This window comes from Pelobates fuscus, chromosome 3 (assembly GCF_036172605.1).
Source record: "Pelobates fuscus isolate aPelFus1 chromosome 3, aPelFus1.pri, whole genome shotgun sequence".
Lineage (NCBI taxonomy): Eukaryota > Metazoa > Chordata > Amphibia > Anura > Pelobatidae > Pelobates > Pelobates fuscus.
In genome coordinates, this window is record NC_086319.1 from 71847079 (window position 1) to 71862842 (window position 15764).

Below are 15764 nucleotides of genomic sequence, written 5' to 3' on the forward strand. Positions count from 1 at the left end.
TTTGATGTGGAACATGAACATCTCAAGGATTAGCACACAGAAGCAATCACTCCTTTGCCTCCAGGAGTCTGAGATATACTTACAAATTCTGCATATCCTGCATGACAATGCGGTCAATCATATGTGGCATGTGAGCAGGGACTTTCCGAGAGGTAAAGCCAAATTTACTGTTGAGAAGCTTATTCACATATCGAAGGGAGTCGGCAAATGTATCTTGTAGCTTCCTGCCAACGTGTTTGCTATTGGTGATATATGAAAGGTCACTCAGCAATGCAGCTTGTTCCTGCAAAATAGGTTTATTCTCGTGACATTGTATCAATCATTTGAACAAATGTAATTATAGTGAGTTAAAGTACGCCTCTTCACTTACTATTCCTGTATGCCATAAATGTTTAAATTAAATGTTTGTCCTGTTTACCTATTGTACAGTGCTGCTGAATATGCGGACGCTATATAAATAGTAGGAATTACGCCAGTCTACTTTGTAGTGCAAATATTTTACATAATTTTATTTTTAGTTTCCCTTAACAGTAACATCTAAATTAGATCGCTCGTTTGTCCCAAGTTAAAATGCTTGCAAATAAATGCTTCTCCTCTTATTTATTAAAGAAAAAATACCCTAAGGTAAAGGGTTCATTAGTGTTAGAAGAACACTAAATTATTTATTTAAAAGAGGTTTGTACTACTTTTGAGTAGAACTGATCAGTGCATGCATATACTTTTAAATATAATTTAAAAAAAAATTTTTATCAAACATGTCTCAAAAATGCAAGCCCTTTTAATTTAGAAATGCCAGATATAACTAAGTTGCAGATTTCTATGCAAAATTCTCTAATTGAGAATGTGTGCACGTCATACTTACATCGAGGATGTCTTTAAAATACTTCTTCTTTTCCCAAGGTAAAAATCCCTCCCTTCTTGGTTGGTATTGCTGCAATTTTCTCCCCGGTAGACCACCATCATGTCCATTTTTCAAGGTATCTTTACTATTGCTGTCTTGAGGCGGTTTTATATCTAAGTTACTTAACTTATTTTTTGGAGACGTGTTTTTGCTTAAAGACTTAACATTTTTACGGTCAAAATCATCTGTGTTTTGTTTAACTTCAGAAATCTGAAAGGCTTTTTCGTTTTTAATTCCGGTTTCATTTGTATGCATGCCAACTAACTGCTCAGTCTCTTCTTTGGCCTTTGCCAGAAAACCTGTTAAATCTTTAAGTGGCTGCTTATTTCCATTTAAATCATGATCACTATAAAAAGCTAAATTACCAAATGGTTCAAGGAGATCCATCTTTAATAAATTGTATCCTTTTAAAGTTATGTCCCCATTACTTAGCTTCATCTCAAGTTCCTGAAGAGCAAGTTGGACCTTATTGGGAAGAAGAGAGACATTCACATGAAGAACATTAATATCTAGTTTGGTGCTATTAACAGATGAATGTTTCTTCAATTTTGGAAAACGTTTTTCTTCGGGGATATCCTCAAACAAGACTTCTGCCTCTGGAGTTGGTGTTGAGACAATCACATCCTTTTTCTCAACCACTGATGTAGTATCATTTCTTTTTTGATCCTCTGTAGTTTCCACATTCATATAAATCTGCATTTTAAATTCTTTATCATTTTGATCCTGGAAAGTGAAATTGAAATGGACCACAGTAGCATTCATCCCTGGGTACATAATCAAGTGAATAGTTTTCCATTTGTTGGCTATTGAAGCATGGCGAACAATAGGATTATCTTTGTAAACACCATCAACTACCTTCTTGGCGATACCAGCAAAGCTAAAGTAGGGGAAGGACTCTCCTTTTGGAATTACATAGTGTGTTTGATTGAGATATAGGTCTAACTTGTACATTTCTCCAAAATGGTCTGGAAAGAAATAAAAGTAGCAAATTCAACGACACACCTGCAATTTATTCAAGCATTGTATCCATTTTAGATAATTTCCACATGTTTCTATTAAAAGTTTAAATCGTATCTTAACCTTCGAGTGTTACACGATTGCAAATTGCATTATATTGGTGTTCTAAAGCAAAAGGGATAATATCTATTTTATGTACACAAGATACACAAGGAAAGAGTGTGTACAGAGGACCTGCTACTTTATTGATCTTTAAATAGCATTATTAGCAATTTTTCATTTCTTCTCTAAATTAAAGCCGGTATGGAAAACAATAAGTTAAATCATCTTTGGAGGATAGATTTATTCTGGTTAATTAGATTTTTCTGACTCGCTCACTAACAGTGATTTGATGCAATGCACAGAAAGGAAAACCATGATAAAGGTCACATTATGCAAATTGAGAAACCAGAGTATGAAACAAAAATCAAATGTTTGCCACAATACAAAGTGTAATAGTAGGTTTAAGATGTTAAAACCATCATAGAAAGCCTCTTACACATGCATATATTTTGGCAACTGATTCAAAGCAGGAAGAAAGAAGAATGTGGCAGTAAAATAACGTATCAATTTACCTTTACAACTTAAGTATCTGTCAGTCTACATCAGCAGGGCAAATTCATTTAGATTTTTCAATTCCAAAAACCTACTTTCAAACAACCTTACATCACCAGGAAATGGAAAATGCACACAGCCAACACACTAGTGGTGATACATGTCCAAAAGTGGAGCAATCAGAAGGAACATTCCATTGGTTTCCACAGCAACTGCTCCAATTTTAAAACACAATTTTCACACAAATCTTTACACGTTTCACCATTCTTCTTGGCTTATTTCATGTGTACCTGGTTTGATTCTTCAATTTGGAAGAAAACACTATGTACATAATTATGCTGAATGGTGAGAGTCCAATTTCAAGATACATTTTACTGAGTCCATTGTAATATAAAGAATTCCTTTTACCCTCTGTCCTATCTCTTTGTATGGACGTATACATAGCTATGTCAATTTGGACGAGATGCCTAATGCATATTGTGTACTGTACTAGATACGTAAATATGGATGATATGCATGTAATGTAAATACTAATGTCAATTGAAGATCATATACTTTGTTAATACTCCTGTCAACACAACACTCTACATAAGACACATAGTTTCATAAATATGTCAATTGTCCTCCTATATTTAGCACTGATTATTAAATGACTACTACTTCTCTGATTAAAGGGTTGGTAAAAGTCCATTCTATTGTACAGGGTTACACATCAATATCATAAAAAAACAATGTCTTGGAATTGTGTGCTTTTAACATTGCAAGACCTTCATCTATGTTATCAGACACTTTGAAAAATAATGGAGTACCATACCTTGCCCACAATCTCCAGCATCAAAACCACAGCTAAGAACATTGCAAGCCTGGTCACAGAATTTATCTGCAAGCCATGAATTTGCACAGCCTTGGTTACAGTAGGAGACACCGGTTATTCCAACTCCGGGCTGCCACGGATGCACATTTAGAGCACCACCTCCACCTAGAACTGGGGAGAATCGTCCAGCCGCAGAGTTTCCTACAGGGAAATGAAAAAAAAAAGTATGAAAGTATGTATTAAATATGCAGACGATTAGGAAACAGTGGGGGGAAAAAAACTGTAGAAAGTAGATTATCATTTAGAAAACCCTTATATGTATACTGCAGTCTACATGAGAGTGATGCTCCATTTTAGTTTGAAAATGTATATTAAATATTGAGCAAATGACATAACAATCCAACCACATAACATGGATGTGCCCAGTTGCAGGATAAAGAGGAGTAAACTATTAAAAATCTTTAACATGACATTTCCCCTTCCGCCCAATGTTATACAGAAGACAACAATGGGAAGTGTTCTGTTAGGTATTTTAAGTTTGTTCTTTTAATTTAGTCAAATATATCTTAGGGACAACCCGTTCATAACTAGATCAAGATGTAACATTTAGAATATGTAGCATTAATAGTAAAAGGATTAAACTTTGCAAGTCATTTTTATGACTTTGCTAAAATAAATAGACTGCCTTTGAATATTAATAGTCTCCAAAATGCAATGGGAAATTAGAGAAAGACCAGTTTACTGAGAAGAGTCTATTTTGACTTGCATTAAAGGATCACTAAAGTCGTCCAGACCACTTCATCTCAATCAAGTGGTCTGGGTGCAGGGGCCCTGTGAGCAGTGACCTCTTTCCACAAAGTCATCATGAAAGCTCCACTGGTCCAATCCAATGCTTCTCTAAGAGGACTTGATAAGCATGCGCCATGAGTGTTGCACACATCCAATGCTTCTCACAGGAAAGCATTTAATCCAGGGCTTTCCGGGGAGCTGAAATACCACATGGCCAAGATTTACTTGGTTGTTGTGGCTGAAGAGCTTCTAGTGGCTGTCCGTACAGTTTTTTTGCAAAATGGCAATGTTTTACCTTCTTGGGTTAAACCTACAGGACAACTACACCCAGACCACTTCATTGAGATAAAGTGGGCTGGGTGACTTTAGTGGTCTTTTAAACCTGCAATGGAAAATTGCAGTTTTGCAGAAACTACAATTTTTACGTTTCAGGGTTAAACACAAATCTTGTGGCTGAGACACTTTATCCGCAATGACAGAGTTTCACTGGTCTTGTGACATTTAACATCCTGATGGACATAATCAAATGCAGCTTTTAGGAAAGCATTCAAGCATACTCGCTATTCGTCCCCAATATTCCTTTATGAGGAGCATTGTATTGGGCAGTCATTGAGGAAGTGATGCTTTCAGGATGATGTTGCAGGAGAAGGTCTTCCTCCTTCACCCAACTTCTATATATTCATCATCTTCCTCGTCATGAATTTCATCTTTCAATAAGTAAGATAGCCCAACTTCTTCCCCCTCTTCCTCCTAAATCTGATTCAGCCTCATATTCACCAGGAGGCCCTGCTTATTTTTCTTCATCCTCTGCATACTCATAACCATCCACTTGTTCATCATCCTTATCCATAGGGAGCCTCGTTATCGTTCTGATCAAAGCCATCCAGGTACGTGATCTGGAAAATATTCTCTCTGTAATCTTCTAGGTTGGTGATCACACTGCTGAAAAGGTCCAAGCTCCTGAAATATTTTACATTTCTAATGGCTTTCACTGTGCATAAATCTTAATCTTGTTTCCCCTCAAGTTGAGGTAATTGAGGTTAGGACACCTTCCTACCAATACATCCAAGCAGCCAAAAAAGCAGTTATCATTGAGCTTTAATTTTTGTAATTTGGGCAGTTTGCAGAGTTTTGCAAGAGAGGTCAGCTCTACATTGGCCAAGCTAAGAAACTGAAGCTCTTTATAGCTATCACTAAACCTTTCAATCTTGCTGGACAGACAATTGTCTAATACCAATTCTGTCACATCAGTCGAGGAGCGGTTTCTCAGCTCCTGGGTTAGCTGCTTTTTCATCTCCATGTTAAGGGCTCTTGGAGACCACACACACACAACTTCACACTGAGGGGGTGAGAGAGCCACACAAGGGGAGGGACTAATGAAGAGAAAACACAAGTCAAATGCCGAATGGAAGCGAGTAAGGGGCCGCACAGTCCACTGTCCACAGGGCTCTCTGCTCCCTCAGTGGCCATTTAGTAATTGAGGCACCATCTACCGTATATACTCGAGTATAAGCCGAGTTTTTCAGCCCATTTTTTGGGCTGAAAAACCCCAACTCGGCTTATACTCGAGTCAGAGTCTGTATTATGGCAATTTGCATTGCCATAATACAGACTGGGGGAGAGGGGGGCTGGCAGAGCTGTAACTTACCTGTTCTGCAGCTCCTGTCAGCTCTCTCCTCCTCCGCGCCGTCCGTTCAGCACCTCGGTCAGCTCCCAGTGTAAGTCTCGCGAGAGCCGCGGCTCTCGCGAGACTTACACTGGGAGCTGACAGAGGGAGCTGCACAGACCGCGCGGAGGAGGAGAGAGCTGACAGGAGCTGCAGAACAGGTAAGTTACAGCTCTGCCAGCCCCCCTCTCCCCCCCACTGAACTGCCACTGGACCACCAGGGAAGGAGAGCCCCCCTCCCTGCCATATATCAAGCAGGGAGGGGGGACGAAAAAAAATAAATATATAAATAAAATTAAAAAAAATAATAATAAAAAAAAAAAATTAATAACAAAAAAAAAGGGGGATAAGGACCACTATGGGAGGGAGGGGGGTATAAGGACCACTATGGGAGGGAGGGGGGGGGGGGTTAAGGACCACTATTGGAGGGAGGGGGGGGGTAAGGACCACTATTGGAGGGAGGGGGGTATAAGGACCACTATGGGAGGGAGGGGGGTATAAGGACCACTATGGGAGGGAGGGGGGGTATAAGGACCACTATGGGAGGGGGTGGGATAAGGACCACTATGGGAGGGAGGGGGGTATAAGGACCACTATGGGAGGGAGGGGGGTATAAGGACCACTATGGGAGGGAGGGTGGGGGGGGGTATATGGACCACTATGGGAGGTATGGGGGGGGATAAGGAACATTATGGGAGGGAGAAGGGGGATAAGGGCCACTATGAGAGGGAGGGGGTGGGATAAGGACCACTATGGGAGGGGAGGGGGAAGTAAGGACCACTAGGGGAGGGTAAGGACCACTAGGGGAGGGGAGGGTAAGGACCACTAGGGGAGGGGTGAGTCAGGACCACTGGGGGGGGGTGAAGGAACACGGGGGTGGGGAGGTAAGGACCACTGAGGGAGGAGGAGGGGAAGTCAGGACATATGGGGGGGGAGGGGGCAGCAAAAAAAATTTTTGCCTACGGCGGCAAATATCCTTGCACCGGCCCTGCACACACTGCATTCACACACTGCATTCATGCACACACACACTGCATTCATGCACACACACACTGCACTCATACACACACACACTGCACTCATACACACACGCTGCACTCATACACACACACATACGCACACACTGCATTCATTATACACACACTGTAAATAAATATTCAATTAATATATATTTTTTTAGGATCTAATTTTATTTAGAAATTTACCAGTAGCTGCTGCATTTCCCACCCTAGTCTTATACTCGAGTCAATAAGTTTTCCCAGTTTTTTTGGATAAAATTAGGGGCCTCGGCTTATATTCGGGTCGGCTTATACTCGAGTATATACGGTATTTTGAATGTTTTTAACAACCACCATGAATGCAGTTTTGATTAGATTTCATTAATTTTTTTACTCTGGTGCTACAGTTTGAAACAACAGAAGAGGCTTATCCTACTTTCATTGTAATACTTCGAAATTATGTTTCCCAAATAAAAACAAGGGAATCCCTAACAATCAAAGATATATAATTTATAGAATCTAGCACAGTATATGACTGACTAGCTTATATTCAAAAACATCCACATCCTCCTTGGCCTTAGCTTTAGAAACACAAGAAACTCAGATCTGAAAATTAAATCACACCATAGAGTAGGCTATTCAGACTTAATGACCACGAGAGACCCAGGAGCCGTGATGAAATCCCATCACCTTATATCAAACCCTTAATCAAAGCATAAGGCATGTGCAAGAAACTCAGCAAAGTGGAAACGAGGTGAACAGATGCATATATCTCAACAACATAATTATGTTTATCTAATAAGGCAACGAAAGGCACTGCCAATGGTTACAGTAATTATTCTTGTAAATGATCTGCTATTTAGACTGAAACCTAAGATGCTTAAAAGAGGTTTAAAATATTCTCACCAAGGCAATCACCACCGTCCCAATCACATGCTGAATTATTGCAGGCTTTGTCACAGTAGCCATCCTTAATCCAAGATCCTGGGCATCCCTCAGCGCAGTTGGGAACAGGCCACGTCAAGTATACCTTAGTGCAAAGACAATAAGTGATCACATGTATAGTCATTTAATTGGGTTTGGAGTAACTGAGAAACAAATGCCATAGCACATATTTAAACATAACTAAACCACATGACACACACGATACCTAAAGCATCTGACCTTTCACTGTAAATATTCAAGAACCATTTTTACAAAATCAATTAATATGATTTAGTACGTTTACATTGCTCCTGATCTACATGGCTTTACTAACATTGGTGAGTCATAATGATGGCAATCCTAGGTATTAGCGGAACTGCCACTTTTCAGAATATTTATATTATTTTGAATTATTCCCTATATTTAATAAATATGTATTTGGGAGGTCTGAAAATTAAAATATAAATGTTGTGGTACTAGGCACTTCAAAATTAACTCCCTGTCAATTATTGTTGTAAGCTCAGCCCTTTGCACAGGTCACTCAATCCAGAGAGGATAAAGAGGAGGAGAGACAGGAAGAGTGTTGAGTATCACCTCCTCCAGTACGTGCCCTGGATATGCCAAAAATTAACTGGATCGTGATGCCAATTGCTAAATCTTTAATATCCAGAGAAGACAAAGAAAACCGAGCATCTCTTAAAAAGTTAGCACAAGTTATAAATTATTTTCAGGGTTTTATTCAATACTCTAACTACTAGAGAACTGATGGCTCCTCTTTAAATCAAAGGATTATGATCCTGTGAGAACCTAGGTGGGGTACCAGTTTGTCCCCCACATAGGGATGGTTAATGAAGTCAAGCAAATTCATGGTCCATAGGGCACAGGTCTAGCCCATGGGTCCTAGGCAGCAGCCTAAGGTTGCCATAGAGTAAATCCTGCTCTGCTTTAAATAGCCATACTGCACCAAAGGTAGCTTGTCGGCCCTGCTCACAAGAGCATACATTGTGCAGATAAATGTTTTTCAGAGTAAAGTGGAGAAATAGAATTTACTTTTACTTACTTTTTGTCCCTTTGAATGACTATAAAAATCGTCTGGCCAAACATTTGTCCCAAACATGACATCATCATTCATATAGATGAATTTCTGAGAAAGCCCTGGTATTCGGTGGATATGGCTTTCAATAGCAGGAGAACTGAAGGTAGGCAAATGACTTGTGTTCAAGAAAATATCCTGCAGGAAAGACAAAAGAGTACACATATGTAACATGTAATAACTCATCAATGCTTGAAGGCTAGTTGGTGCATTTCAGAGATAAACACCTCTTTCCTTTTACCGATACAATAGGAGAGGAGCTGTGGATATCAAATTTGGTAAAAAGGCTGAATTACAAACACTAGGTTAAATTAGTTAAGTTGAAAGAGAGAAGACGAATATTTTTTTGCAATTCACACAAATTCTCTGTTAAGTAAATAAACCCCTAAATTAAAACTCTAGCTCTCAGTGATAAACTACCTTAGCATATCCAGTTGATACACATGTCAGATGTCACATTTATCATGTTGACCGACAAAAATAATAAACAAGATGCCATTACATTGGAAAGGTCCCAGATAAGCGTAAACAGCTCCAAACCAAATATCTACAATAACCACCTCCCTATTTAACTCCATCAAAATGTCTTGCACATCAATTAAAATCACAGTATTGAATTGTGCAACCTTCTGTTTAGCTTATTTAAGCTACAACACACATGTCCAAAATATAAAGGTCTGAATCCTTGGCTATTAGTCCAATTTTATTACAAGAGTCACTACTGGCATTTCAACTACCACCATGCTTCTGATGAAATATCCTAAAAAAAAAACAACTCCATGTTTTCATTATGCCAGAAGCATGTTTGCCAAAGAAAATAAAAGTCATGTACTAAAGCGTCACTGTGGTAAGTGTTGAGATCACAGTAGGAAGTTATATCCATTGCACAAGTGTCATTTAACGTCTAGAAGCAAATAGAATGTTGTTCATTCATGTAAAAGAGAGGGTATTCGTGACATTTCATTGGCTTGAAATAAATTTAGTGCCATGAGTTCAATTTAATGAAACAAAGATGGTGACTTACATTTGAGGTGACACTTGTGGTTGAGTTGTGCATGTGCGAGCACAACTTCCTTATAGGAAACCTCTGAACACCGTAACCACTACAGCCCACCATAGTAGTTATGGTTCCAGGAGAGCACTGCGGTGAGATGTCTACCTGTTTCGAATGATTTGACAACTTGCCTGGAATTCTTTGGGCATTGGTTGCCACCTCTCATAGAGCTTGAATCTCCTGTAATGCCAACTCACTGGATAAGAATGTCTGAGCCTCCATGCACTGCTGGACTTGTGCAGTGCTACGCAGGGGGCAGAGAGGGAAGAAACTGACACCCAGCAGACCCCAGGTGAGTTGTCAAATTGCTTTCGAGCTGTAGTGGTTCATGGTAGTGCTTGGAGTATTCTTTCACTGTAAGAAAATAGTGAATTTATATGCGTGCAATCACACACATATCATACACACTTACTAATTCTTGCAGTGAGATCAATTGGAAGAAAGAGTTACGTCATCATTTTAATAAAAAATTGGGGTAGATGTCGCTGATTTTTTTTTTCTTATAAATTATCTATTGACTGAATTAAAAACTGGTGGGTAAATACTCCTAGGAGTGTCATTAAATAACATGGTTTACTGCATTAATACATAAAGATAAGAAAGGGAAAAATTGCTTACATGGTGGGTTACAATAGTGACCCGTGGATTGTCAAGGTTCAGCCAGGAGGGGATCTGTCCATTCGTTACAATAAAAATATGACGCACCCATGGCGCAAATTTCTCTATCGATCTCAGCGAATACCGCAGCTCCTCATTATCTTCAAATCGACTAGCTGAAATGTCTTCATCCTGTTTAAGCTAAACAACGAAAACATTTCACATTGACATGACACACAAATTTGATGTTTGCTAAATTATGCTTTTATAGCAGTTTTTAAATGATTAATCAGATCTAATTTTGAGGTATCACTCTTGCAGTTGTTGCGCTGCATATCTCTTGTTTGTTATTCAGACTGGCTAAGAACCAGCTGGCTCTGAATTGTGGAAATTTTATTTCTAGAACAGCTGAAGAGCTACCCCTGGTGCAGACTATTTGCTTTATGTCAACAGAGAAACAGATATTGTAGACAGATCGAAGCCACTTGGACCATCTAGTCTGCCCATTTTATATTCTAAAACACACATGCTTTACTCGTCATTTTGTGTTTTCTTAAAGGCAGGAGTGTGTCTCTACTGAGACAAGTTAAATTCATTTCTACATCTGCTGTAAGGCCATACCCTGCATCTACAACTATTTTCTTTAAATAACTATTTTTTAGGTCACTTTTCATTTTTCTTCATGTTATTTTCTTCTGTTCTAGATCTAGCTATCCATTTTCTACAGAATACCTTGTTTTCGTTGTAATTTGCACAATTTTTCAAAAGACATTAATAAGGAAAATATCAAATGCATTGACTAATAAACGGGATGTGTGGCTAATGCCCAATCACAAACTAACATGAGGCTGGTAATTTTTTTTTTTATCCCCCCCCCCTCCAAAATACATTGTACATTTGGTCCCACATAATGAAGTCCTTTTCATCAACCTTCTGCTACACATGCATGGTGATTGTAGGAAGGAAGAAACACTGGGCAGGAGAAAGAGAAGAGTTGATCTTGTGGGCTGCACACTCCAAAGGGCAGTGCATCTGCCACTTCTTTGGCACATGAAGTGTTAATTAAAAATAACTAACATAGAAGAGAAATGTAAAAGAAAAAAAAAAAATAGGCTGGTGTAAAAAAGCAAATAGAATTCTTTAGAATCGAACAACTTTACTACGTTGCAGTGTGTTCACTTGAATGTGTCTGTAGAGTCATGTAATATACTCCGTGCCAATCTTCTTTTATTTCCTTATGTACTATTGCCAAAGATAAAAAGAATGTTACTGATGGAAGTGTGATGTGGATTTATGCCATGGTAATAGAAGGCAGCATACCACTATGGAATGATGGGAAGTGGGCCTGTTACCAAGGCATTAAGTTTAAAAAGAGCACACCTACTAACTATACCCAATATGGAGGTAGACAATGTTCACAAGATAAATATATCTAGATTATGTGTTAGGTCAGGAGAGTGATATGTTCAGTAAATATAAACAAGACCTAAACATTTGTCTCATGGCAATACTGCCTGACTTTCCCATAATGCAAGAAGGGACAAAGGAGGGTACGAATCTATTCTAGTAAACGGAGCAGCAAACATGTTCCCTTGAAATTATGGAGAGAATACTTGGAACACAGGTGACACTCCATGTGTCCTTTTTGACCTACCCACATGACATCATTAAATTCACCAAAGACATAGGCATGAGGGTTTATTCACTGAATAAATGATTGCAGCAAATTGAAAATAGTATTCAAAATTGAAGAATGAAATCGGAAAGTTTCAAATATATATGATGCAAGTATACAAGCATTGGCCTATTACGTATATTAAAAGCACCTTAAGAGGTATCCAGACCACTTCATCTCAGTGGCCCTGTAATTTTAACCCTGTAATGTAAAACAGTGCCCTTTCATAAAAGCTACACTATTTCCAGTCCAGCAAGGAAGTAAAAGTAATACACAGTATTCGGATTCTTGACCCCCCTCTTCTGCTGAGTGTCACTAGATGCCGTCACCGTGCAAATCACTGCCTCGTTCTTATGAAGTCAATGTACTGTTAGACCATGTTCTAGCTCATCTTGAAGTACAATACTTGATACTTTTCTATTGTAAGTGGTACTCTTTGTTCAGCACTATTGTGAGATGGGCTATACCTTGTTTGCGGTGCTCTGTATTTTATACACATCTATAATTTCATTTTATGCAATGTGAAAAAAATATGAATCTTGTTTATTGAAGTAATACTTCCCTTTTAAAGCCTTATGTGGAGGGGGGGCTGGACACCAACATGGATAGAGTAAAACTATAGCAATAGGAATTAATGTTTTTCTTCGTATCGCTATATATCTGCCTTGACAATCATAGAACAAGGCTAGCTTATAGGGCTCTAAAGCATGTTCTCTTAGAGGTGAAATTCCGTAGTCTTTAATGATAAGATGAAAAGCTGCCCAGGGCCATTTATAGTGTATTTTAATGCGGCCTTAATCCACTGATAAGATTCATGGCGTTTTTTTGTTGTGTTTTTACATAACCCAGCTATTATTATTACTACACCTCTCAACTTAGAATGTACAAATTATAATAGGGAAGAATTCAAACTTCAGAGCAAGAATGCCAAAATGCTCTCAGCTGGAGGCTGGCTGACATTTATAGCTGCTGAATCAGAAAAGCTCATTTACAGAGCCCTGTTGCTGGATATTAGGGTTTATTCACTAAACAGAATTGTGCTGAACTGACAACTAACTTGCAAAACAAAGGCCACAAAAAGTTTCCAGCTTTGTGTACTTTGCAGTGTACTGCTTGTTCTGCACATGTACAGCCATCTTAAAGTGATATTCTAGGTAGGCCACTTCTAGTCCGGTAAGACTCCAGAAACACCATCTAGTAGCTTTCTGAAAAACAGCAACTAGAGGTGGGATTAGCCCTGTGGGGCTAAGGGGAGAGGGGCAAGGTACCCAGATCACTTAAATGAGCTGAAGTTGCCTGGGTGCCTGTAGTGTCCCTTTAACATCACCTAGCATGTAGATAATGCAAAAAAGTGGTGACATCCTAGTTTCCACCATAACTACTTTACATAGTGACAAAAAAAGAGGGCACAATTTCAGGATCTGTTATTTTTTTTTTTTTTTTTTTTAAAGGCTAGACATTTTTTTGTCCCCATTTGATATTATAGAATATAATTTTGTTTACCTCAATGGCAAAAACAAAAAAACCCTGATAAATCAATGTTACATCCAGCACTTTAAAGGGACACTCCAGACTTCTAACGCATTCTAGTGTGTGCTATTTTAAAATGTTGCTAAAAGTATAGATTTCAATAGAAATGGTCACTTTTAGACAAAAGCACACATGCGGTCACTACATGATGAAGCGAGGGACAGATTAGGATTGTATTCAGTTTGGTAGGGCACTATCTGACTATACATCGTAGACTGCGGTTCATGGCAGTCATTTCCTAAACCACTTGTTGAGAGCTCTTGTACCGGATTTCATCTTGGCTTGACTAACCTATTCGCCACGTACAACACAGGCTGGATGACTTTTCTGTTGAGCAGTTGATATTTCCATGAAAGAGAAATAAAAATAAAAGATCTTTGAGACCCCAATTATAATTGAGAGAGCTGTCAATTAGAAGATAATTTGTCTTAGAAGGCAGTTTCTCAAGCTATTCCATATCCCTCTCGGTAACCAGAGCTGGAAAGTAGTAGGTTCTCTTTCATACAAACCTGGCTGACGGCACTGAGATCCCACAGCAAGTAAGCTGGATTTAAAGTTAGCTCCTTCCCTTCTATAGTCATATTTTTCTTCGACTGTATGTTGAGCTCTTGAAAATCTTTGGGATTATTCAACTGCAGGAGTGCAACGCTTGCTTCGGAATACAGTTGCAACTTCAGGGAAATAGAAATGACATCAGATTAAAACAAAGCAGTGCGATTCAATAACAGTTAAATCTGTTCAAAAGTAAAATCATTTGCTTTTCTCAGTTCACTTGATTGTGTACGTTGATCAGTGTAAAAACGGTGCAAAGTGTCAACAATCCCTAAATATGGATTATTTAATATTATAAATTAAACTACACGGTATGTAAAAGTGATGGAATTTACACTAAATATTAACTACCCATTGTAGGGAGAGACAAACTCATTTAAAGGGACACTTAGGCACCAGAACCACTACAGCCTAATGTAGAGATTCGGGGCCAAACAGACTTTCCCTGCAGTCTCAGCAGTGTAAACACTGCCATTTCTGTGAAAAGGCACCAGGGGCCTAAAGTTAAGAAACATTTATTTAATTGGGAGTAGAGGGCGGGGGGGGGTTTATCTAAATAGTGGAGGAAACGCCAACATTAGTGTTAGTGTTCCTTTAAAGCAATGTTTTATTTGGATGCTTGGTGCTTTACATACGTTTTTTTAAGTAATCTAAATGTTCTCTATGGTGTGAACTATAGTTATAAGGCTATTCACTAAAGTGAGAATAGTCAGGAATACAAAGAAATTTTTAAGTATGAGGCCAAAGTAGCCAGACTGGAAACAAAGCTGATTTGGAGAATATTTCCAGTTGAGCTATTTTGACCTTAACACGACAGTCCGTTTCACTCATCCCTGTCCTCAAACCTTAGTTCCAAGCTTATAAGTGATTTCTACCAAGAATGGACTATGTGACTTGTTTGGTGGTTCCATTACTATGGGACAGAACAATACAATTGTATTTATACATGCTCTTATGGGGGAGTAAAGGTATATGCAACCCTTCATACAATATTACTTTTAGCAATATTGTTATCTTCTACTCGTTTTTGTCTACAAGCCATTGAAAACTTCCGCCTTTATAATGTTTAGACTGGTTTCCGATCATGTATTTTTGCAGAACTTTTTTTACCCTCGCTATGTTCAGAGTTTGCACCTCCCAGCTGTCAACCAGACAGCCATCAGTGTGCTCTAGCTTATTTATTTGAGATCCCGGCACAAAGTAAGCTGCAATGTTTCTCAAAGAGAAGCATTGGTTTCAACCAGGAGTATTGCTAGTTCCAAAAATACCTGGGGCGTTAGCCCCCCCAAAAATAAAACTCTTCGACCTGTACACTAGCAGAGAGGTGGGGATATGTCATGATGTTTCCCTAACTTTCTAGTTTATGTTCTTTCTTTTCTATCCGCGAATTCCATGCTGCTGGTGCTCTCCATGATCTCAATGAAACCAAACATGGGAACAATTACATACCGCACCGCCAGTTATTCAGTGCGATCTACCACACCCCCTAAGTAACAGAGAAATGTACAGCAAAGCTCTGTTCCCCGTCACCCCCAACAGTCATCTAGGGCACACACAAAGTAGCCTGAGAAACTACAGATCTCTGTTTTTATAGCAGATGTAAAATTTAAAGTAAAAAAT

At 38.8% G+C, this 15764-nt stretch overlaps 1 protein-coding gene and 1 pseudogene across 1 annotated transcript in view; both read right to left on the minus strand.

The window, feature by feature from the left end:
* GNPTAB (N-acetylglucosamine-1-phosphate transferase subunits alpha and beta) overlaps window positions 1-15764 on the minus strand; it is an 83704-nt gene that overhangs the window by 14560 nt on the left and 53380 nt on the right. The window contains exons 8-14 of the mRNA XM_063447195.1: window positions 14102-14263; window positions 10409-10588; window positions 8704-8874; window positions 7626-7749; window positions 3267-3467; window positions 863-1866; window positions 84-283 (exon numbers count right to left, since the gene is read on the minus strand). Of these exons, the coding sequence (XP_063303265.1) occupies window positions 84-283; window positions 863-1866; window positions 3267-3467; window positions 7626-7749; window positions 8704-8874; window positions 10409-10588; window positions 14102-14263 (2042 nt within the window). The remainder of the gene's footprint in view (window positions 1-83; window positions 284-862; window positions 1867-3266; window positions 3468-7625; window positions 7750-8703; window positions 8875-10408; window positions 10589-14101; window positions 14264-15764) is intronic.
* On the minus strand, window positions 4716-5355 carry LOC134603677 (acidic leucine-rich nuclear phosphoprotein 32 family member E-like; annotated as a pseudogene).